The sequence below is a fragment of the Eptatretus burgeri genome, chromosome 9 (genome assembly GCF_056783735.1).
Source record: "Eptatretus burgeri isolate ZD-2024b chromosome 9, Ebu_testis_v1, whole genome shotgun sequence".
Taxonomy (NCBI): Eukaryota; Metazoa; Chordata; class Myxini; order Myxiniformes; family Myxinidae; genus Eptatretus; species Eptatretus burgeri.
This window is the reverse complement of record NC_140969.1, coordinates 78,315,645-78,340,160: the sequence shown is the minus strand read 5'-3', so window position 1 is coordinate 78,340,160 and position 24,516 is coordinate 78,315,645. Positions and strand designations below refer to the sequence as shown.

At 38.8% G+C, this 24,516-nt stretch overlaps 1 protein-coding gene across 4 annotated transcripts in view; it reads left to right on the top strand.

Moving 5' to 3' along the window:
- LOC147020412 (adhesion G protein-coupled receptor B3-like) overlaps positions 1-24,516 on the top strand; it is a 713,921-nt gene that overhangs the window by 442,726 nt on the left and 246,679 nt on the right. For all 4 annotated transcript variants that reach the window (XM_085895732.1, XM_085895730.1, XM_085895731.1 and 1 more), the window contains one exon: positions 6,791-6,899. In XM_085895732.1, the coding sequence (XP_085751858.1) occupies positions 6,791-6,899 (109 nt within the window). The remainder of the gene's footprint in view (positions 1-6,790; positions 6,900-24,516) is intronic.

The following is a 24,516-nucleotide window of genomic DNA, read 5'->3' as shown; positions in this document are numbered from 1 at the left end:
CTCTCTCTCTCTCTCTCTCTCTCTCTCTCTCCCTTTGTTATGTTGCATCTTAGCATTTCAGTAGACCAGTAAATTATACAAAAGCAGTAAAAAGTTTTAGAATGCCCCCATTTTTGCAGGTTTTTTAAAACTGAAATTTAAGCAGTTCAAGTCCAGTGAATAAACGGAAATGGTACAATGCTAAGCGGTAAACTGCCAGAGGTTAAAAAAAAGTTTAGGTTCCCAACAACTGAAAAATAATGTCAATTTCAGAGTGTTAAAAAAAGAGGCCCTTTTCAGGGAACAAGTAATGGGTTAGCAACTGTAGCTGTTCTGCAGCAATGGAAGTAAATTAAGCCTTGAAAGTTGATGCAAACAATTCTAACAGGTGTCCCAACTTTTGTTGATTAGTTACAAACCCTCTGTCTGTATAAAAGCAGTGTTGGAACAGACTGTGTTGCTGCACTCTGAAGCATTACTTGGACAATATTGCACTGCAGGAAGTTGTGTTTTGCTGTCATAATGGTGAGAAAAAGACAATTAACAAAAGAAGACAGACAGACCATTATAACCCTTAAAAGTGGAGGCCTTTCCTTTGGAGAAATTGCAAACAAGTCAAGGTGTCAGTGAGTCCAGTTTCCTACACCATTAAAAGGCACTTGGAAACCGGAGGAAACTCTGACAGGAAGACGTCTGGCAGATCCAAAGCCACAACACAATCAGAAGACAAGTTTCTGAGAGTCAACAGCTTGCATGACAGGCGGCTCACAGGACAGCAGCTTCAAGCACAGCTTAACACTGGTCGAAGTAAGGAAGTCTCCATTTCAAATGTGAAGAGAAGACTTCAAGCTGCAGGTTTGACAGGTCGAGTGGCAGTAAGAAAGCCATTGGTAATATGACAAAATAAGAAAAAGAGGCTTGCCTGGGCCATCTAGCACTGCCAGAGGACAACTGAAAACTGGAAGAAGGTCTTATGGACTGATTAATCAAAATTTGAAATCTTCGGTTCATCACGCAGGGTTTTTGTATGCCGTTGAGTAGGCAAAAGGAAGGTTCCTCAGTGTGTGACACCAACTCGACTATCAAACATGGAGGAGGAAGCATGATGATCTGGGGCTCTTTTGCTCCTGAGGAAGATCCAGAGTCGGCGACTTGCACAGAGTGACTGGCACCCTGAACCAGAAGAGCTACCACAGCATTCCGCAGCGTCATGCAATACCCTCTGGTCTCCGCCTACATGGTCAGGGGATCATCCTACAGCAAGATAACGACGCAAAACATACCTCCAGGCTATGTCAGAACTACCTCAGAAGAAAAGCACAACACTCAAATCATGGAATGGCCAGCACAGTCTCCAGACTTATACCCCATCGAGCTGGTTTGGGATGAACTGGATAGAAGGGTGAAAGCAAAGCAACCTACAACTACAACACATTTGTGGGAACTTCTGCAACAGTGTTGGGAAAAAACTTTCCGAACAATATTTGATTTCCATTGGAGAAAGAATGCCATGAGTATGTTCGGCTGTTATATCTGCAAAAGATGGCAACTTTGATGACTCAAAAATTTAGATTAAATTTTGTTCAACAAAACGATTCCATGATTTCTTTTTTATCTGCAATTGTTTATTTGTTCTCTACTTTAATTTCAGAGTACATTGAAACATTAAACTGCTTAAATTTTAGTAAAAACTGGAAAAAATCCAAAAACATATATATATATATATATATATATATATATATATATATATATATATATATCTTCTTCTTCTTTCGGCTGCTCCCGTTAGGGGTCGCCACAGCGGATCATCCGTATGATCCGCATAGTGATTTGGCACATGTTTTACGCCGGATGCCCTTCCTGACGCAACCCTGGTTGGTCGCCTCTTACGACACAGGGATATGGTACACCTATTTTAACCGGGGTATACACCGGCCCAGTATACTGGTACTCACTTCGACGACCTCGGAAGGATGACAGGCTGAGTCAACCCCCTGGTGTATTAATGCAGTGGCCCAACGGGGCTTGAACTCAGGACCTTTTGGATCCCAAGCCGCTGCCCTAACCACTGCGCCAACACCAGGCTTACACAGTATATACACAGTATATATATATATATATATATATATATATATATATATATATATATATATATATATATATATATATATATATATATATATATATATATATATATATATATATACATATACAGTAATATATACAGTATATACACAGTATATATAGTTAGCAGTAATTTTAACTATCCAAATATCTGAGGGGGTGGTGGAGAGGTATCGTAGCTACTGTTGACCTGTCTTATCATGGTTAGATCCTCGGTCTCACTCTAAACTGTCAGATTGGTGGCTTCCCAGGCCTGCTTGCATCAATGATTGTGCCATACTTTAGGTTTATGGCTGGAGTCTCATCTACGAGCATTTTCTGATTGAAGTTAAAGAGCCCAGGGTGTCTTTTGATCAATACTAGGCAAGGTAGCACCAGCAGTCTGAACAAGTTCCAATTCCTGCCCAAATATAGGGGGTAATTGTATCAGTGGTTTAAAAAAAGTCTACGGATGAAAGAGCCACATAACGTTACATCCAAAATAATTACATAATAATTACCAGGACTGGTGTGTAGCACCCCGAGGAATTAAAATTGAACACTAAGGTAGGTTAGCCTGTATGCTGGCTTTTTGTGATGCTTTGTACATGGCACACTGCATGCAAGTGCTGTGCCATGGAGTGCTATTATCTTCAAAGCAATGTTTAAATATGTCTAAATGGCCTTACAGGACAGTTCAGATTTAACATTTTTCCATGAGACCTGTCTATTCTTGGTTTTATTTTGACTTGATGATAATCTCCAAGACATCAGCACCTGGGGAAACCAATGTAGATGTTTTATCTTATCTGGAATTTGAATTCCAGATAAGGTATTTTCATCGCACACCATCCATCCATCCTCTCCGATTTCAACTTCTCTGGCCAAACTGCTGGACCGATCTGGTTAATATTTGACAGCAATGTTCCACTCCTGACTGGTAACGGGGATTGCAAAACTCTTTCTAGTCACGTGACTTTCAGCAAGTCAAAATGGCCGACTTGGTGAATTTTTTTTAAATCTTATTCTCCTGACCCACCAGTCAGAATGATACCAAATTTGGGTTACAACTTTAGGCCAGGATACGGATGTTAAATTATGGAGGTCATACCGATCATGTGATTGGAAGTGTGTCAAAATGGTCGACAGTCACTTTTTAGGAAAAATCGTGTAAATTCCTTCAAAAATCGTCTTCTCCTGATCCACCGGTCAAAATGCTTCCAAATTTGGGTTACAACATTTGGTCTCGGTAGGGATGTTATATTGCCAAAGTCATGCCAATCACATGACTGGAATTGTGTCAAAATGGCCGGCTTATTCAAATTTTGGGAAAAATCACGTAAATTCCTTGAAAAATATTCTCCAGACACACCAGTCAGAATGATACAATATTTGGGTTACAATATTAGGACAAGGTCATGATGTTAATTTGTGGAGGCCATGCTGATCACGTGATGAAGTGCGTCAAAACGGCAGTCATGCAAATTCATTTCAAAATCTTTTTCTCTGGACCCACCAGTTAGAAAGCTACCAAATTTGGGTACCAATATTAGGACAAGACCGATCACCTCCCAATCTTTGCAGGCATTCAAACACAACAAATTAGATGAGCAGCCATCAATGCATCTCAGAACTCCGACCAATCTCTGCACAACAAACTCAAAGAAAATCTACCCTGTCCCTCTTCCCAAAGATTGAAGAGCCACAACCCTTTTACTGGAGTAGCTCAAACCTATATCACAGCAAACAATGACTTAAGCAAACACATGTGGCAGATGAAGCAATTGCATACCGACCAACCCAGCAGCCGTCTACAACACATTTCCTCTTCCACCAAGGCCCCTGGTTGTGATCTGCCGAGAAAGGAATGGTGTCGCTTAAACTGGCTTCAAACGGGTGTGGGCAGATTCCATCACATCATGTTCTCCTGGGACCTTGCTGAATCACCCAACTGCGAGTGTCACCTCCCCTAGACTGCAGATCATCTTGTGCAAGACTGCCCCATAAATCGCAGAGAGGGAAGATGGCAAAAACTGCAGCACCTGACAACAAGAGCCCGAGCCTGGCTAGCAATGGCTAACTTCACATTGAAGATCAACAACTCAGGGACACGCCACATGGAAGAAGAGGAATAATGACTGATACTACAAGGAGTAGTGTAGCAGTTAACACTGCTGGTTTGCAGTGTGTCATTCTGTGTCTTTCACAGACTGCAACTAAAAGCTGGAAATACCTATTGCAACTCTAATATGTTATTTTCCTGCTGCAAAAATCATTGTAACCTGTGAACCGGGTGCCTAAATAGGGTGGATGTGTGTCAGAGTCAGAATCTATTGGTCAGAATCCTTGTGGCAAATGCTGGTGTGAGATAGGGTGCAAAGTCACAATTCCAGTGAAGAAGTACTATTTGGCATGTCCATTTTCTCCCTTTCAGCGAACTTCAATGCAGGAGGAGGCCGCTCGGCCCCTTAAGGTTGTTTGGCCATGCTATATCAACTATAAATGGAAGAGGTGTGTGTGTGTGTGTGTGTGTGTGTGTGTGTGTGTGTGTGTGTGTGTGTGTGTGTGTGTGTGTGTGTGTGTGTGTTTGTGTGTGTGTCATGTTTTTGTGGAGTTCTACTGGAGCAGTCTGATGTGGAAGGTGATACACCAAAATGATCATCATGATCTCCTGAGTTGATTGGGCTAATTAACTGCAAAGAACCCAGAAGAATTCCCATGTTTTAAATGCACGCCATATTAAGGTGTATATAACAGCTTAACAGGTCCTTCCATGGCATGGCGTTCTAATTACAAAATTAATAACAAAAATAATGATAACATTGTAACAAAAATTATTAATTTAATAGGAATAATATTAACAGCAATGACAATAAAATAATAATAATAATAATAGTATCATTTGGGAATAATAAAAGCGAACATTTAATCCCTGTCCTGGCCCAAACACATCTGGGTTTGGTGAAAAGGCAAGCTCATGCTCAAGCAGTACAGCAGGCGAGTATGCTACAAAGTTGTGAAGACCAATGAAAATTTGGTTCAAAGAACCAACAGGCCCACTAGTTCTTTTAAATGCTCAGCATCAAGCAAGGAAGCAACATGTATAATTTTAAAGTCTCTGGTGTGATTTGGCCACGGTGCAAACTACTGACCTCCCAGATTCAGAGAGGACACTCTCACCATGATCCTACTGAGTCTGGTATGTGTGTGGTCTATATACGTGTGTGTGTGTGTGTGTGTGTGTGTGTGTGTGTGTGTGTGTGTGTGTGTGTGTGTGTGTGTGTGTGTTATGTCTGGCTTCCTTCTTGGGATTATGTTGCAGAAATTGGTCTTTATTTTGATTAGCAAATGCAAATTGTAACATGATTTTGTCTTTGTGATAGACACCGTCGGATCTTTAATGTCCGCCAGCAACTTAAAAGACAGGTTCCCAAATTAATATCTCATCTGACAGAATTTTTTTCACAAAATGTTTGATGATTTTCCAATAAAAGAAGTCTCACTGTTTTTATACAAAATCCAGGATCTGAAAGAAATGTTTTCATCATGTCAGGAATCGTACCCAGACGAGACAACTCGGAAGAAAGGGTGCTCCTCTGCACTACCCTGTCAAACACATTTGTGGTGAATATGAGATTTCGTAAATTGGTAATGCCAGAGATGTGTGAGGTCACTGGAACGATGTGGAAACAAGCCCTGCAGAAAACAATGTAGCCTTGAATTGTCAGGACAATGTTTCTGGAATTACATGTTCCAACCAATTATAGAAGCAGCATTTCACAAGAAAAGACTTGCAAAGTAATGAGGTATCAATGTGATCTGACCTGATAATGCCATTTGTTGAAAGAGTCACAACCACCATGGCCAAAAACGCTGGAAAACTATACATAAGCATATCTATGAATGAACCTATGTGGCCTGTGGCCAGATGGAGGATGTGACTCCATTTTGCTGTTGGCTAATTTGTAGACCATCGCAACTTTAAGTTGTATTAGTCAGGATGACAGCCTTATTTATAACAAATATAATTGCATAATCTGAATTATTGGTAGCTTATTAAAATGCAACATTTATTCTCAATAATATTTAAAAGTTAGAAAAACATGGTGTATGTAATATATATATATATATATATATATATATATATATATATATATATATATATATATATATATATATATATATATATATATATATATATATATATATATATATATATATATATATATATATATATATGTATGTATGTATGTATATATGTATGTATGTATGTATATATATGTATGTATATATATGTATGTATGTATATATATATATATATATATATATATATATATATATATATATATATATATATATATATATATATATATATATATACATTTATATACATATATGTATCCAAGCTGAAGGAATACGTTTGCTGATGGATATATATATATATATATATATATATATATATATATATATATATATATATATATATATATATATATATATATATATATATATATATATATAGTCGCATTCATAATGATATATTTATAAATGGAGTAGATCTGAAAACGCATCAAAATTTGGAAGCTTTTATAATATCATTATTGTAGTATCATATCATCATTTTTTTTTTTATTGTTCAAATCTCCTGTTTTGTTACCCAGCAAAAGGCACAGTTTCACTTTACTCTCTTGTTTTCTTTTGTGTTTAGGTATCACCTGCTGCCATCCTGCTCATGAAAATTGTGGAAGACTTTATTTACGTTGTTGCTTCTGGAATAAAGAACACACAGACCTTTTATCTCGTCACTGAAAACCTGGGTAAATGGAATTTGTGCATGGCAAGTGATTGAACTGATTCTGACATACAATGAAGCCTGTTTGTGTTTAGTCTTTGAATATTCATGCTCGTCTTGGTATAGTTTAAAATATATTCCTTTTTTGGAGAACATATCTAACATATAAAGTACTTTCTAACCACTCACGGACTCACTGACTGACTGATATTAATGTTCCGTACCTTCTGGGTGAGGTCTAAAGCTGAAGTTTTGCGTGCCGACAGACATTGAAGCTGATACACTAGGGGGGTCGGGGGGGGGCACAACCATTGAAAAGTGTCCGTCAATGAAAATATCTGAAAATAAGTGCCGCCGTCTTGTGCTCACTGTAGGTGACCAATCCAAGACAATGGGGACACAGGGAGGTCATGCTGCAACTGCTCCTATTTATTATGTATCTCTGTACAAAAATAGTTTGTTATTGCATACAATATGGAAGCGTACCCCACTAGTAAATAAATATATATATATATATATATATATATATATATATATATATATATATATATATATATATATATATATATATATATATATATATATATATATATATATATATATATATATATATACAGGGAGGCCATAAAGTCTGGAAACATAGGCGAATATACATTAAAAATGGTTTATTGACATTACATTACATGATATGTTCAATGACATTACAAGACATGTTCAATGTGTTGTCCCTCATGTGTCTGCTGAAGGCGCAGGTTTATTCAGGGAAAATCGGACACAAATCACCTGAGGGAACACATCACAGATGCATGAGCAGGGATTGATGGAAATGCTGCATTAATGCACCGAGTTCATTGCAATTTTGTGCAGTGCACTGAACTGTGCATTTCTCATGAGGGACAACACGTTGAACATGTCGTGTAATGTCATTGAACAAATCATGTAATGTAATGTCAATAAACCATTTTTAATGTATATTCGCCTATGTTTCCAGACTTTATGGCCGCCTTGTATTTATATATATATATATATAATATATATATATATATATATATATATATATATACACACATACATACATATACTGTGTACACTCAGTGTACCAAACATTAAGAACACCTTCCTAATATTGAGTTGCACCCCCCTTTTGCCCTCAGAACAGCCTTAACTCGTCAGGGCGTGGACTCTACAAGGTGTCGAAGGCATTCCACAGGGATGTTGGCCCATGTTGACTCCAATGCTTCCCACAGTTGGGTCAAGTTGACTGTTAGTGGATTTAAACTCCAAATAGCTTGTATCTCATCCCACAGATGTTCAATTGGATTGAGAATTGGTGACTGGGCAGGCCTTTGCAGTCAGCTGAATTCACCATCATGTCTGTGGAACGATTCCTGGACAATCCTACCCTTGTGGCATGAGGCATTATCCTGCTGAAGGAATACATTTGCCGATGGATACACTGTTGCCATGATGGGATGCACCTGATTCGTAGTGATGTTGAGATATCCTGAAGTATTCAAACATTGCTCCACTTTTTTCAAGGGCCCCAAAGTGTGCCATGAAAACAACCATCACACCACCAGCCTGCAATGTTGATACACGGCAAGATGGATGCATGTACTCATGTTTTCTTCTCCATGCCCTATTCCTCCTGTCAGCATGAAACAGCAGGAACCAGGATTCATGAGACCCGGCAATGTTTTTCCAATCCTCCAGTATCCACTGTTTTCATTCATTAGCCCATTGCTACCACAGGTTCTGGTTTTTTGCTGAAAGAAGTGGAACTCTGCTTTGTTGACAGCTGCCATACTCCATTCTTGTCAAGGTACGAGAGTTATGCATTCTTTTATGGGTCTTTCGGCACCAATGTTGTTCAGGATTGTCAGTTGACTAACTGTAGCCCGTCTTTTGCACGACACAATTTGTCAGCCTCCTTTGGCTTCTTTCATCAATGAGCCGTTTTCGACCACTGCCCTGCTTTTGGCTGGATGTGCTTTGCGTGGTACACCATTCGTGATACACACGGGAAACTGTTGAGCATGGAAAACCCAGCAGTGTTGCAGTTATTTACCCACTCAAACCGGTGTTCCTGGCACCTATGATCAATGATCATAGCCCATTCAACGACACTTAAATCTTGTTTTTCGCATTCACCCTCTGGCATCCACACACAATCCATATCTCATTCATCTCAAGACTTTAAAATCCTTCCTTAACCTGTCTCCTCCCCTTCACCTACACTCAATGAAGTGGATTTAACAGGTGCATTCAATAAGGGAATGTAGCTTTTACGACATAGCATGATATTTCAAAACATTGTGGATGAGTTATGATGAAGCTTGGTGGATGAGTTGGTTAGGTGACAAGAACAAGACAATTTGATTTTGGTTCAGGTCTGAATCTGGATGCAGCCTATCAGTGGCATACAAAACTTAAACTGGTCAGCCTGGCCGAGATGTGCACTCGACCAAGTGCCGTTCTAATTGTTTATAAGTTAATAATTTGAAACCTGCTTTTTAGCTCACATGTAACTTCGTTCCGTGGAGCTTATGGGATGGCACGTTGCTATGCGTCCGGCCATAAACATTTGCAACTCCTCCTCTGAAACTGCACACACAATTTTGAATGAAAAATGACCATAACCTTCATCACCCAGTATGTACCAAAGTTTGTTCATGGCATTAAAAAAAATCTGGCCCTAAGAGGGTCTACTGGGGGGTTGCCCCCCCCCCCAAAATAGGTGTTTGCTTTCTTCTGAGAAACTACAGAAGCAATTCTGATGAAGCTTGGCCACAAGCTTCATCATGTGTGATGTACCAAAGTTTGTTAATACCATTAAAACAGGTAAAAAAGCCATAAAATGTCTAGCCCCAGTTGTTTCAGTAATTGTGCTGTGTGGAGTTAAAGGGGCTATCCCATATTTATATGCTCCTAAAATGACCGCCAGTCTACCAGTCGGCCATCTTTAATCAGATCACAAAATAAAGGGAGGGGCACATGTCTGCCATCATCTTCTGTGCTTTTGCCAAGTTTGAAGAAAATCAGACCATTCATGTCTGAGAAATGGTTGGGGACACATTTAATAACAAAATGGCCACCAGTCAGCCATCTTGGATCTGATCTCGAAAAAAATTATAACCTGTTTATGTCAGCCATCATTCTTTATATGTCTGCCAAGTTTGAACAACATCGGTAAATAAATCTCCGAGAAATAGTTAAGAACATGTTCAACATCATGTTTTTTTTTTCAACTAAAATGGTCAGTCAGCCATATTGGATCTGATCTCGAAAAAAAATGAAGGGCACATGTAAGCCATCATTCCTGATCTGTCTGCCAAGTTTAAACAACATCGGTAAATGCTTGTCTGGGAAATGGTTGAGGATGTGTTCAACATCAGGTTTTTCACAACTTAAATGCCACCAGTTGGCCATTTTGTATCTAATATCTAAAAATAAAATGACGTGCTTATGTAAGCCATCATTCCTTATCTGTGTGCCAAGTACGACTAAAATCAGTCTACACATGTCCAAGATATGGTTGCGGATGCATGCACACACGCACATACGCACAGACTCGAAAATTGAGAAAATACATAAGCCCTCTTTTCAAACAAAGTCCAATGGGGGCTAAAAAAAATTCGGGCCCTTCGGGGTTCTATGGGAGGATTGCCCCCCAAAATAGGTATTTGCTCTCTTCTCAGAAACCACACACACAATTTTGATGAAACGTGACCTCCTTCAACACCAGTGATATACCAAAGTTTGTTCATGGGATTAAAGAAAAAATGCAAGGGTATTTACTTTCTTCTCTGTTGCATATTTTGTGGGTCATTCACCTCTACCAGTGGTTTCCTGGTGTGGGTCATTGATGCCTACCAGTGGTTTCCTGGTGCAAAGGTATTTACTTTCTTCTCTGTTGCATATTATGTGGATCATTCACGCCTACCAGTGATTTCCTGGTTTTTGTTATCCAGCCGCTACCAGGTGAGCACCCAGGGGTATTGCCCCTATTTTTTTTGTCTTCTGAATTACTGACTTTATGTCCGACTTCATCAGAACTTGATTTTTAATGACCATGAATCTTACTTTTTCCAGCATTTTATCCGATAATTATTCAAGACATTGTCTTTGGGAATGTGTTTATTATATACATCGAGAACCTTTCATCTTCATTTTAAAATGCTTTACCCGTGGTTGCAGGCAATTGCATTTTTTGCCAAATGCTTCCTCAGTTCGCTGGCAAGCTGATCCTATATGCCTCACTAAATGTCACTCTTGCTAAGATTAATATCTGGCAAGCAATAAAGAGCACATTTATCCTTTTTACCAAATCTTGAAGTCTGTATTATCTTTTATTGGAATTGTTACATTTCCAGGCTTTACAAGCCCAAATATTTCTTGTTTTTTTTTCACATGGTATCATCTTGGCATCTCTTTGCACCTGATCCTTCTTCAATTTTTTTTTTTAGCTTTCTCCATTGTGTAAGACTAATAAAAGATACTATGTAATTTTTATTCCCTTAAGGTATGGTGAAATCCTTGGTTTGGAAAGCGGACCTGTTTGGGTCTGAGACTTGGACCTTGAGAAATGAAAAAATAAAGAGATGAGGAGCTTTCAAAGTCCATGTCTGGCAAAGGCTGAGAGTTGATCACAAAATAAATGAAGAAGATATTGAGTTTGGACACGAGAGGGGCTGTTTGATTGAGATGTTTAGGAAGAGAGAAAAAGTGGGTTGTTCACATTTTGAGAAGAGTTGGATTGCTGAAGGAGGTGATTGAAGATAGGATGGAAGGAAAGAAACAGAGAAGATGGCAGAGAATGATGTTGCTAGATGGGATGAAAAATTATGGCAGAGAAAAAATAGAGATTGATAGAGAAGGGTGGCATGTGTGGGAACCACCTTCCAAAAAAGACCACTCCAGGAGGAGTTATTGGCTGATAATGCCTTGACTCACCTGTCATTTATCTTTCATTATCAATTCTTAGAAGTCAGTCGGATCTTCATTATGATTAGTCTATTCCTTGGGCCACCTTTGTCACAGTCGATGTGGTTAAGTTTTATATTGATAGACCTCTGGCAAAATTCTTCCTGCCCTCAAACTCATCAATCTTTCCTTCATCAATACACTCGTCCATTTGGACATCAATTTACAGTCTTTTCCTCAGTTTGTTTTCTTACAAGATGTCTTTACTGCAGCATCACCTTGGTTTTGCACCTCTCAAAAGGACTCCTATACTCAGTGGCGTATCGAGGAAAAATGACGCTCAAGGCAAGATATCAAATTTCCACCTTTCTAAATAATCAGATCAGGTCAGGTATGGGAGCATGCGCCGGAGCAGCGCATCGCTTCGTCCACTTTCCGCCGGTACTCCAGGGGCCTCCATCTGGCCATTCCGCAGGCAGATGCCCAGCCCATTCCCATCTCCTTGAGATGCTGAAATAGTCATTGGCCGACAAAGCATACACTTGTTGTGACTGTGTGGTTCGCCACTTCCAAGCCTTCAGTGAGGCAAACTTATCCATTGCAGCTTCAAAGTTAATTTGCTCCATCAGTTCACACTCATTGGAGAGGATGGCTAGATTACTGAGCCTAGAATGGCTCATTGTGGATCTGAGGAAGGTCGTAATCAGTTTCAGAAGGTCATAATGGAGAAGCTCCCCTCACACTGCATCATTCACACGCAGGGTGAAAAATGTCCTCATTATAATGAGTAGGTTTGGGAATGATTCCTCGAATTCCCACTTCCCAACATATTTAAAGATTTAATGTGCCTTCCAGTCTAACTTTTCCTTCCCAGTAGTTTCCTCATACATTTTGATGTGTTGACGAAGATGATGAATCTCCCTCTGTAGCTCGCTGGCAATGATATTGTCATATGTCTCTGTGAGATGGTGGATTTTCATGGCAATGGTGCTGTCGTTGGATGGGTCTATCAGGTCACTGAGTGACGTGAGAAACCCAAACATAATGTTCACCTCATTAATATGATGGGTGCGTCATGTGGTTTCCTCTTTTTGCCGATCCAAGATTTCATACTTCTCCCGTTTGATATCATCTTGTAATGAGAGACCTGTGTCCACAGTGTCTTCACCTGACATTATCTTATTCCTCTTTATCCACCGCTCTGTGGAGATTCCCATTTGTTTGCAAAAATTGGCGCCTCCTCTATGATGTCATCCCGCTCATTTTGGAAAAAAAATAAAATAAGGGCCTCCAACTTGGCAGCAGAAGAATCTCCCCCGAGCCCAGACATTTGGAGAATGGTTTGTGTGTCATTAATCTCAGTTAGCACCAACTTCCAAAATAATAGGTCCATGATGAAAATGAAGGTCATCATGCTATTCAACAAAATAGCTGCATCTGACCATGTGCACTGCATATTGACATTACTATCACGAAGCTACTCCAGGGCTTCAGATATTTCATACAGGTATGCCACGGTGAACCCCAACCATCGTAGCGGTTCACAGCGTCAATTGCATCATGCTTGGGGCTCCATCGAGTCTCACAAAACTCACTTTACTATCTTCCCTGGGATGAACTCCTTGAAGATATTCCACTGGTGAGTTGAGATGTAGAAACACTGGTGAAGTTGCTCAGCTGTCCTAAAAAAAGAGTCACGGTGTTCACTATAGTTGCAGTGAGTGAACCCCAGCCGAGTTAAAGGAATGGTTGGCACAGGGAATGAAGACAGCCTTTGGATTATATTGGTGATTCGCTGTTCAATGCCATGGTGAACCCTGGCCATCATAGCGGCAATGTCGTACCCTTGACCATAGAGGTTCTTGAGTTCAGGGCCAACATCTTGCAGCTTGCTAATGATTTGTTATTATGAAGCATTAGCCATCTTGCCTTCTAGCTGCATGAAATTGATAAACGACTCCTTTACTTTCACTTCCTCACTTGAGATATGTGTGTGTGTGTGTGTGTGTGTGTGTGTGTGTGTGTGTGTGTGTGTGTGTGTGTGTGTGTGTGTGTGTGTGTGTACATATATCAGGACATATAATCAATGTGTGATTCATCTGGAGTACTATAAAACATGAGGGACATAGTATTTTGTGGTTTTGACTTGTTTCATGATGTTTGACTTAACCCGACTACGCAGAGGTTGTATGAATCAATTCATTTTGAATGGTGGGTGAGAGGTATGTGATGATAGGGTGGGGAACGGCTTGAATGTTCGTCAAATGCTATCCCATTACCGGATCATATTTCCCTCACAGTTGCATCAGTGCCAGGGAATTCTCATGATTATTAGTCATTTTTGGTGAGAGAATCTCTCCATGCCCTCGAAAAGCCAGATTTTGGCATGATAGATACAGGATACCATCAAGAATATGTTTGAGCATGGCGTGCCATTTTGCCTCATAATTTTCAATCTGAAAAAGCAGAAAAAAAGAACAGATATCGTCAAAGCTTCACGTCTTCCAGCTCATCAGGACACATGCAAGAACACCGGATATGCAGACACAGAATGAAACAATTTATTTATTCAGACAGTTAGGGATTGGTTCTTTGGACTGTTACTGGCACGATTATACACATCATGTCCTTGAGGCACCAAGGGAACCCATCATCTCCAATTTTTCTATGGATTCAGGTCAGAACAAATGCAGTGTTTGCACATACTCTATGTTTGCAAAGAACAGGAGCTCGTGTGTGTATAAATGTGACTTCAAGAACACGTAAATGTGCTTCAGTATGCTCACATGCCACAATCTGGAACCATTCAGTGTGATAGTCCTGGGCGCATTCAGGATTGTACTACCAAATTTTCAACCTGTCATTGGATATCATGCTCCATTGTGGCTCCTCTGTCCAAGCGAATAAACATCTCTTTCCACTTCATGGTTGACTCATCATGACATGTACTTTGTTCATGCTCAGATACTCGAGGATTTAACTTTCTCAACTTGTTAAATCCCTCCTTCTTGGCAAAGGAGCTACGACCAGCCACCAGGGTTGAAAAAGCAACAGCAGCAATGGAGGATGTCCAATGAAGGTAAACGGAGCAACCAGTGGTGTCGGAGTTTTTCTCCATTCTCAAGCTTTTTGAAAAACCACTCGACAGTTATACTCTGATTATTTTCATTTTGGGGAAAAGGCCCATCTCTTTTCTTTATGTCCAGAGGGCATTTCATCACAACATCCACTTTTATATGTTGAGAAATAGGGTGTGGTCACGTTGTCACATCATGGAAGATCCAAATCAAATTTGAATCTGGTTGAAGTAGATCTATAGCTCGACATAGCTCAGGCACGTAATTTACCTCAGTGGACTCCTGCTCTGTTGCATCCCTTCTTTCTTGTTCTTCAATTTCAGGTAAGGTCTCCTCTGTCCCTGGTCCATGACAGGACTTTTTCCCATCTAGTCTGTCTGGAGCCTGTAGAAACTTTCGTAAAGCGGCTACGCCTTTCTTGTTCTCGAGCCTGATAAAGGCGCTTGTAGGCAGCCCCACTTAGACGTGGTGGAAGTCACTTGCTCTTGCTAGAAGGGGTTTGTCTGAAAAAAAGTAAAGACAAGAATAATTTAGGAGTAATGTTGTGGTAGTAAAGCAGAAAGCAAATAAAAATACGCCTTTGATGTGGCGGCCATTTTTGTGCCATCCCTATGAGAGACCCATGTCCCTCATCGTGCCATATACTGTATGTCTGTATGTGTTTATGCATGTATGTATGTATGTATGTATGTATGTATGTATGTATGTATGTATGTATATAAACACACACACAGAATGGCTGTGCCAAAAGTCATGAGCTTCGTGCATTCCACACGTTTGTGCCTAATATCACAGAACACGAGTTATTCATTTGTGTGTCTATGTTCCACTCATTTGTGCCAAGTACAAAAGAACATATATATATATATATATATATATATATATATATATATATATATATATATATATATATATATATATATATATATATATATATATATATATATATATATATATATACATATACATATATATATATATATATATATATATATATATATATATATATATATATATATATATATATATATTTATATACATATACATATATATATATATATATATATATATATATATATATATATATATATATACATATATATACATATATATATATATATATATATATATATATATATATACATATATATATATACATATATATATATACATATATATATATACATATATATATATATATATATATATATACATATATATATATACATATATATATACATATATATATATATATATATATATATATACATATATATATATATATATACATATATATATATATACATATATATATATATATATATATATACATATATATATATATATATATATATATATATATATATATATATATATATATATATACATATATATATATATATATATATATATATATATATATATATATATATATATATATATATATATATATATATATACCGGGCGTAGTGGCGTGCGCCTGTAATCCGGCTACTCGGAGGCTTGGGTTGGAGGATCGCTCGAGGACAGGGCCTCTGCACTGGGCAGGGTGTAGAGCAGCCCGGAATCATGGCGAAACCCAAATCCTGATCCCTGTGTCGTAAGAGGCGACCAGGGTTGCGTCAGGAAGGGCATCCGGCGTAAAACCTGTGCCAAATCAGTATGCGGATCATAACGGATGATCTGCTGTGGCGACCCCTAACGGGAGCAGCCGAAAGATGAACAACAACATATATATATATATATATATATATATATATATATATATATATATATATATATATATATATATATATATATATAGTGTTCCAAAAAAATGTACTCACGTTTTGGCTCCTCATAACTCATTGAATTTTTCATTTCTTTTCTGATCAAATTGACCCTAATAATGGCAGAAGTACGACTAGGTTTTGAGGAAAGAAAATTTATCATTAAGTGCTACTGGAAACACGAAAACATCATGGAAGTGCAAAGACAATTTAGAAGACATTTTCACAAAGATCCACCAACGCGACGCACCATTGCTCGCATCCGAGATAAGTTTGAAACAGATGGAACTGTGCATGACGTCCATAAGGAGCGTTCAGGAAGACCACGGTCATCAACCACCCCCGCAAAAGAAAATCAATTGCTGGAAACCCTCCACCGATCCTCATGGAAATCTGTACGACAAATGGCTCTTGAGACAGGAATCCCAAAATCAAGTGCCCATCTCATTTTGAAGCGAATTAATTGGAAAAGTTACATTCCAAAATTAATCCACGCTCCAAATGAAGACGATCCTGACCGGAGAGCTGAATTTTGTGAGTGGTACCTGGGCAAATGCGAAGAAAATGCAGCATTTCCATCCAAAATTGTTTGGAGCGATGAGGCCAGCTTCAAGTTAAATGGCTCAATTAACCGACACAATTGCACCTACTGGGCTCCTGAAAATCCGCATGTTACTATGGAACACCATTTAAACTTACAAGGGGTTCCTGTGTGGTGTGGGATATCAGCATTGAGCATCTTCGGACTATTCTTTTTTGACCAAACTGTCACTCGGGATGTTTACTTAAACTTGCTGCAGGAATCCGTCGGTCCACGTGTTGAAGAGATATTTGGTTATGAAGAGATTTACTTTCAGCAAGATGGAGCACCTCTCCACAACCACCGTGATGTAAGGGCCTTTCTCAAAGCAACTTTTCCGAACAGATGGATTGGGCGAAGAGGTAGTGTTGAATTCCCTGCACATTCCCCAGACCTCACTCCAATGGACTTCTTTTTCTGGGGATATCTCAAAGATAAGGTTTACGGCTCAAAACCAGCAACAGTCGATGAGCTGAAAGAGGAAATTGAAAGGCAATGTCTTGCAGTTCCAAATGAAATGATTCGTAACGCTGTTGAATCCATTGGTCCGCGTTATCGGCTGTGTTTGGAACGTGATGGTCGTTAGTTTGAACATTTGTAAACATGCATTAATCGATTTATACATTTAACCATTAATCTTTGTTTCTAATTCAATAACCAACGCATTTATTATCATTTAAAGAGTGAGTACATTTTTTTGGGACACCCTTTTTTATATAGTTAAAAATAGGCAGCTCAGGAGACATATTTGTACGAAGAGTGAAAGCAAACTGCGCCTAAAAGAATAATAAAATTCTTTATTAAAATCCTGACTTTCCAGCAGACCACGATCTTCTGTCCTCAGAGGAAAAACATTTTTAAAACACCGCACGTACAGAGACGTTAGCTGTACTTATGTCCAATGGGAATGGCTGCGTGTCACGATTGGGCTGCGAGGGGGACCAATCAAGTGTGAGGTTTGGAATGGATTTAATAAGGAGAGTGGGATTGGAGGAGGGATTTGCTTCTGCATTTGATGTTTGGGTCACAGGTTCGGTGTCACGTGTTCCATGTCTGATCTGGGTTTGTGTCTTAGGTTTGGCCGTCGCAACCGTGGGGAGGGGCTGTGGGTGATTGCGTGCAGGCAGCATGGGTAGCATGCAGGTCGATGTGACGGTTAATCGACCAGGTGCCTGCAAGTCATGCTTCGAGAATTTCCCGTCTGGCCCAGCCAGGTGCCGAGGCTTTCAGTGCCCTGTTTTCCCACGCGAAGGTGTGATGTAGATTGTGACAATGTGCCACAACGAGCAAAAGCTTGTCTCCGTGTGCTACAGCTTGCTGGTGCTGCATTAACCATGTCGCAAGTTGTTTGGATGTCTGGCCCACATAGTCAACAATAGCCCCTATCGAGAAGTCGAGTGGTCGATAAAAATTAACAATAAAATGGCGGTGTGTGCCAGCTTTGTTCCATTTGGCTTGATAAACCTTGTGGATCACAAGCAAAACGTTGCCTGATGCTGAAGCTGTTCTTCCCATTTTTTCAAAACTGGAGAGTGGAGTTCAGTTTTATTTATTGGTTGGCTGTGCCATATATATATATATATATATATATATATATATATATATATATATATATATATATATATATATATATATATATTATGAGAAGTATATCTCTGTGTCTGTGTCTCGATCGTGTACCATTCTCTTCGCAGAGAGTTGGTGCCAACAAAGCAGCTTCATTTTCAAAGGTTATACTGGGTGGTTTGCCATTGCCTTCCGAGCAGTACTTATGGCAGGAATTTTGAGTTTGATCATGACCACGATAAGTCGCCTACTCTTTGCGAAGGATACCATGGGATCTTTAACATCCACCAACTAATGCTGGCAGAGGGGACATCCGCTTAATGTCCATCTGAGGGATGACATACACATTGATGAATCACCCTGCCTGTTAAGCACCGGGATGACAGTTTATATCTGGGTCGGGATTCAAACTCAGGCTAAACTGCGTAGAGGTGAGTGTGTGTACCTCTAAGCCATCCTGTCAGCCCTAAGTATTACAACATTACGTGTAATTTTTTGGTCATCCTCCATATTCTAAAGGCTTTGTGCTATCGTATAATAATAAATGAATTACATAAATTATATTATTATGGTTCCTTCAGGATGCACACCATCCATCAGCAACCTCCTTCTGATGGAATTCCCAAAATCCAAAAATCATTGCTCACCTTTACTTATTAATTCCTATCCACCCCCCCCTCCCCTCACTTGTGGAACCAACTTTCACATTATCTTATTTCATTGTTCCCTCCAACTCTTCACAACAGTTCTTCACCACCATCACAGATGATTCCCCCATCCAAAATCATATTTTCTACCCCTGTTAACCCTCCCCATGCTCACCTCTTTCCACGTTTCTAGTTTTTCCTTCCTGAGATGGGACCAGGGGTTACAGCCTAAGTTAAGAGGAGAGTGAAGACGGTGGCAAGGCAGGGGTCTTTTACTCAGAGAGTAGTTAATACATAGAATGCTTTCCCTGGTAAGGTAGTGGCAGCAGAAACAGGAGATAAGTTTAAATTGGAATTGGATAGGTACCTGGAAGTATTGGAGATATCAGGGTATAGGGATGTTGGCAGGACTTTTAGGTTGCTTGAGCATTGATGGGTGATTGTATGCACATGTGCGAAGTGTTGGTGGGGGTCTCATCAAGTGGTGTTGTGTGGTTAATGTTATGTGTTTTTTACTCAACCATCTTCACCCATGCCCCCTCCCCTGGAAAGAAAAAAAAAACACTTAAGACAAAAACATTTTGCATTTTTCTTGTTTTTATCTGATGTTAAATTTGTGTGGTGTTGATGTGGTGCAGGCATGATGGTCCAAATGGCTTCCACCTGTATCTAATTTCCTTGGGTGTATCCTTGTGTGAGTAGGAATCCTTTAGAATGAAGTGTGGTGGATATGCACACTACCAGACGGATGGATGCTTCTCCTTTTAGTTATAGAGCATATATTTTCTGCCCAGCAGAAATAACTCCACATACAGGAGCAATGTAGAACTCCAGATCGTTCAAGTGGACAAATATAAATTTTGAGTTTTCACTTGTTTTCATATTGAAAAATATTGAGTAAAAGAAAATCGTTAAAAAGATAGCACTGGAAAAAAGATGAAAGAAACAGGATCAATTAGAAGGGCACTCAATGGAGCGCATTCCTCTGCCATGCAATGCCTGATCCAGTAGAATATCTCGGATACAATAATTTTTTGAGATATCATGCTATATATTAATTTTTGGCCCTATCTCGCAATGGTGAAGAATCACTTAAAAATTATAGTATCCGGATCCATCTGGACCTTAACTGAAATCGAATCGGCTTGTTCTTGTAACCAAACCTACTCATTCATCCACCTCGTTTTATCCCAATCCGTCCACAACATTTTGAAATATCATGCTATATATTGTTTTTAGCTCCATCTCTCAATGCTTAGGAATCACTTTAAAATTATAGAATCTGAATCTTCACCAAAATCTAAACGATTTGTCCATGTCACACACTCAAGCTGTCCCCCAAGTTTAGTCTGAATCCACCCACAACTTTTTAAGATATCTTGCGAAAAAACCAACAAACAAATAGACAAACAGACAAGCATTGGTGAAAACAACCTCCATCTGCCTTGGGTGGCAGAGGTAATAAATGGTTGTAAAAGGTGAGGAGGAAGATGCCACCATAACAGTCTGTGATTAAATCGTTTGGGTTCACATTTTTGTTATAAGAAGTAGGTTTTGTTGTATTTCGGTCTAAATTTGAAATGTGAATCGTCACAGTGGGAGTGGGTCAGGAAGTATCTTAATTGAGTGCAAAAAATGACAAGGTTGTCATATTTAGTTGGTTTGTGTGTTGCTAGTAGGTGTACAGTTGTCTTGCTTTTGCAGCAAAGACTTAAGTTGCAATGTCAAGTGTGTGGGAGTGAATTAAGTATGTGGAATAAACAAAATGGCATTTGTGAGTTGGAGTTAAAAAATCACTGGCAGGGAAAGAAAATGGAGCAAGGGTATGCAGTGTTAGTCTCCACTTTGTAGAATACCTTCATCGCTGGTGATCGATTCAGTGTCCTGAACATCTACACCAGAGCTGAAACATCATGGATCACAATTGTGATATCACCTGTAGATAAGTATCTTCTTTCCTGTTTGCTCCATAATTGGTGGAGTGGTACTGTCTAGTCTCGGGTTTGATCCTTTTGGGCCTACTGTGCTTTCTGTGAGAATTGTTTTTTGGATGTTAAAGATATACAGCTTCAAAAATAAAACTGGGTTCAACATTATAAACTATCTTTCCGAAAAGTTTAGGCCAAATTGTGTTGGTACCTTCCTTCATTTGGAGCTGACAAGATATGAGGGATGTTCAGAATGTTCTAAGGATGAGATACTCACAATCGTCAAAGAAACCGAAGGAAATATGGAAGTGTATTTTTATTTATATGTATGCTTCATGATACTTTCTTCGCATGGCATGGTCTATTGTTGGTATGTTGTTTGCATATCCTTTTGAATGCACCATGAAGCTTAGAAGTAACATACCAAAAGTTGGCCTGTCTGGTTTGGATTTGATTCCTGGGCCTGACTGTAAACTATTTTACTGGTGCTTCAAAATGGGTGTTGTATCAATGGATCTGCCATTCTTCAGAGGATATATTAATCTGGTTGCTTCATCTGCCACCACTTGTTTGTTGACGTTAGTGGTCCCATGGAGCCTTTCAAAATGCGGAGACCATTGTGTGCTGATGTTTGTGCTGAATGCTAAATTTCTGTCCTGGTTTTTTTTAGAGCTGCTGAGGTGACAGCCTGTAATGGATTAGCGATGTCTGTCAAGTGCTTTAAAGTGACAGTCATAGAAACCTTCAATTCCAGTCACGCGGACCCTCATCCCTCATTCAACCTCCTCATATCCCCACAGGAGTATGTGATAACAAAAATAGGAACAACAAGAATAAAACAATTTCAGAATTAAAATATATATATATATATATATATATATATATATATATATATATATATATATATATATATATTATATATATCCTCTTCTGCCTTAAAACTATTTTCAGGACTTGAATGTAGGTGTTGTGGGAAAAATAGAAGGCAGGTGTATTTCAGAATGCTGCATTTTGTAATTTGAATGTCTTGCCATAGAAGGACGGATTAAGCTGTTCTTTACACCTTAACATGGCATGCATTTAAAACAGGGGAATTCTTCCAGTCTATGTAATTAATTAGTCCAATTAACTCAGGAGATCATGACAATCATTTCGGTGTTCCCACTCCACATCAGAAAGCTCAATAGAGCTCCACAAAAAACACGTCACACACACACACACACACGTCATCCATTTATAGTAGATAATAAAAATGTTCCTTCTACCCCACATACTTCAATGCACATGTAGCACCTTATTTCAAACACAACACTCACCAGCTCTGTGTTCGTTCCACCACACTATCTAACAACTCCACCACACTACCCATGTTCAGACCATTGCTTGGAGTTTCGGATTTACAGAGAGCATGCTGCACATTGAAATATCTCAGATATACAATACTTCACAATCATACAATTTTCTCATAAGATTAGTAATTATTTGTCTTTATAAAACATTGCCAACCGAGGGAAGCAAAATGTGCATCATTTGCATGAACTACCAAGGAATGAAAATAAACCTATTCTGGTAAAGGTAGGCACTTCACATTGATAATAATAATCCTTGTAAAATAATTATGTTTATTTATTTGGAGCTATTGAGATTTTATTTCCTGCCATGTCTGATATCTGCTAACTGGTATGACAACCATTTTATTCACATGAAGTTTAAATATGTGGGTTATATAATGACAAGTTAGCTGTTTTTAATGAAAAAGTTTTCTGGAATGCCAGACATGAGCAGCTCCCTCCCAATTTCATTCATACAGCAGTTTTAGGTTTTATTAAAATGTTATTTATGGGGCTGTAACTCATTTTTAGCTTTGATAATTGTAGATGTTCTGGTAGTTTGTTCACTAATTTGTGGATACTAATTTCCAATGTGTGCTCTGTATGTTATGTTTGGGGAGAATTGGGGTGTTCAGAAATATACATTATATGCATACATAATACATAAATTCTGCAAACAAGTCTTTTTCTTCGTCTGCTTTTGTGTGCTGTTGTTTTTTTTGGTTTAAAATGGCTTGTTCATCTATTTATTCTTTGCGTTTCCATGATAATGTTGATATGAAGTGATCCTATGAGCATATAACCATGTGAGAAACGAGTTTTTTTTTTTAATAGATAAATTGATTTAATGGGATTAAGATCGCACAAATTTCAACAATATTTGCTTGGCTAATTAATCCAGGCCTCACAGGATGGCTTTGATGTATGCACATTTTCCTGTAAGCCATCTAGCCTGGGTTCAAATCGAGACACAGCTATTAACTGTCATCCCAGGGTTTTACAAAGCAGGGTGATTCATCAGTGTGTGTGCCATCCCTCTGATAGACATTAAACTGGTGTCCTGTCTTGCGACATTAGTTAATGGACGATAAAGATGCCACAGTGTCTTTACCAAAGAGTAGGCGAGCTGTCGCCGGCATCATGGCCAAAATTACAAAATTCCTGACCTAACTACTGCTGGGAGAAGGATGACAAACCACCCAGCATAACCGTGGCCAAGAAACTGCTTGACAGAACCATCGCTTTGTATCACAGAGTATGGTTCATCAGATCAGAATAAATCGATGTCTCCATCGAACAACAAGATAGTTCCGATTACAATCATTTACATTATCTCAAATCCAGAAAAAATATGTTTGTACAGATGATGTAAGAAAAAATAGCAGAAATTAGCAGTACCCCACTTCTTCTGCTCTACTCCATCGAGTCCTCTTTGTCATATTAGTTTTTTTACTGGTTTCACCAGAAGGGACAAGAGGTTTGCTGTCCGTCTGTCCGTTGGTCCGTCCCACCTGTGGTTTTCCCGGCTTTTTTTCCCCATACTCATTAATATATTCAACTGAAACTTGGAACATGGCTTTATTATGAAAAGGTACAGAATAAGTTCGAGTTTCAGGTCGTTTCGCCAATTTTTCACAGTTATTCCTTTTTTGGACTTACAAAATATCACATCGGTCGGGGACATGTATTACGAAGCAATTATCGCTCTTGTTTCCTCTTACTCATTGTATTTCTCTTTTCTCTCCTGTTCCTTCCTCTGGCACGTCTCTTCTCACTTTTCTTGGCTTCCTCTTTCAGTATATGCAATAGAAAGATGATTCC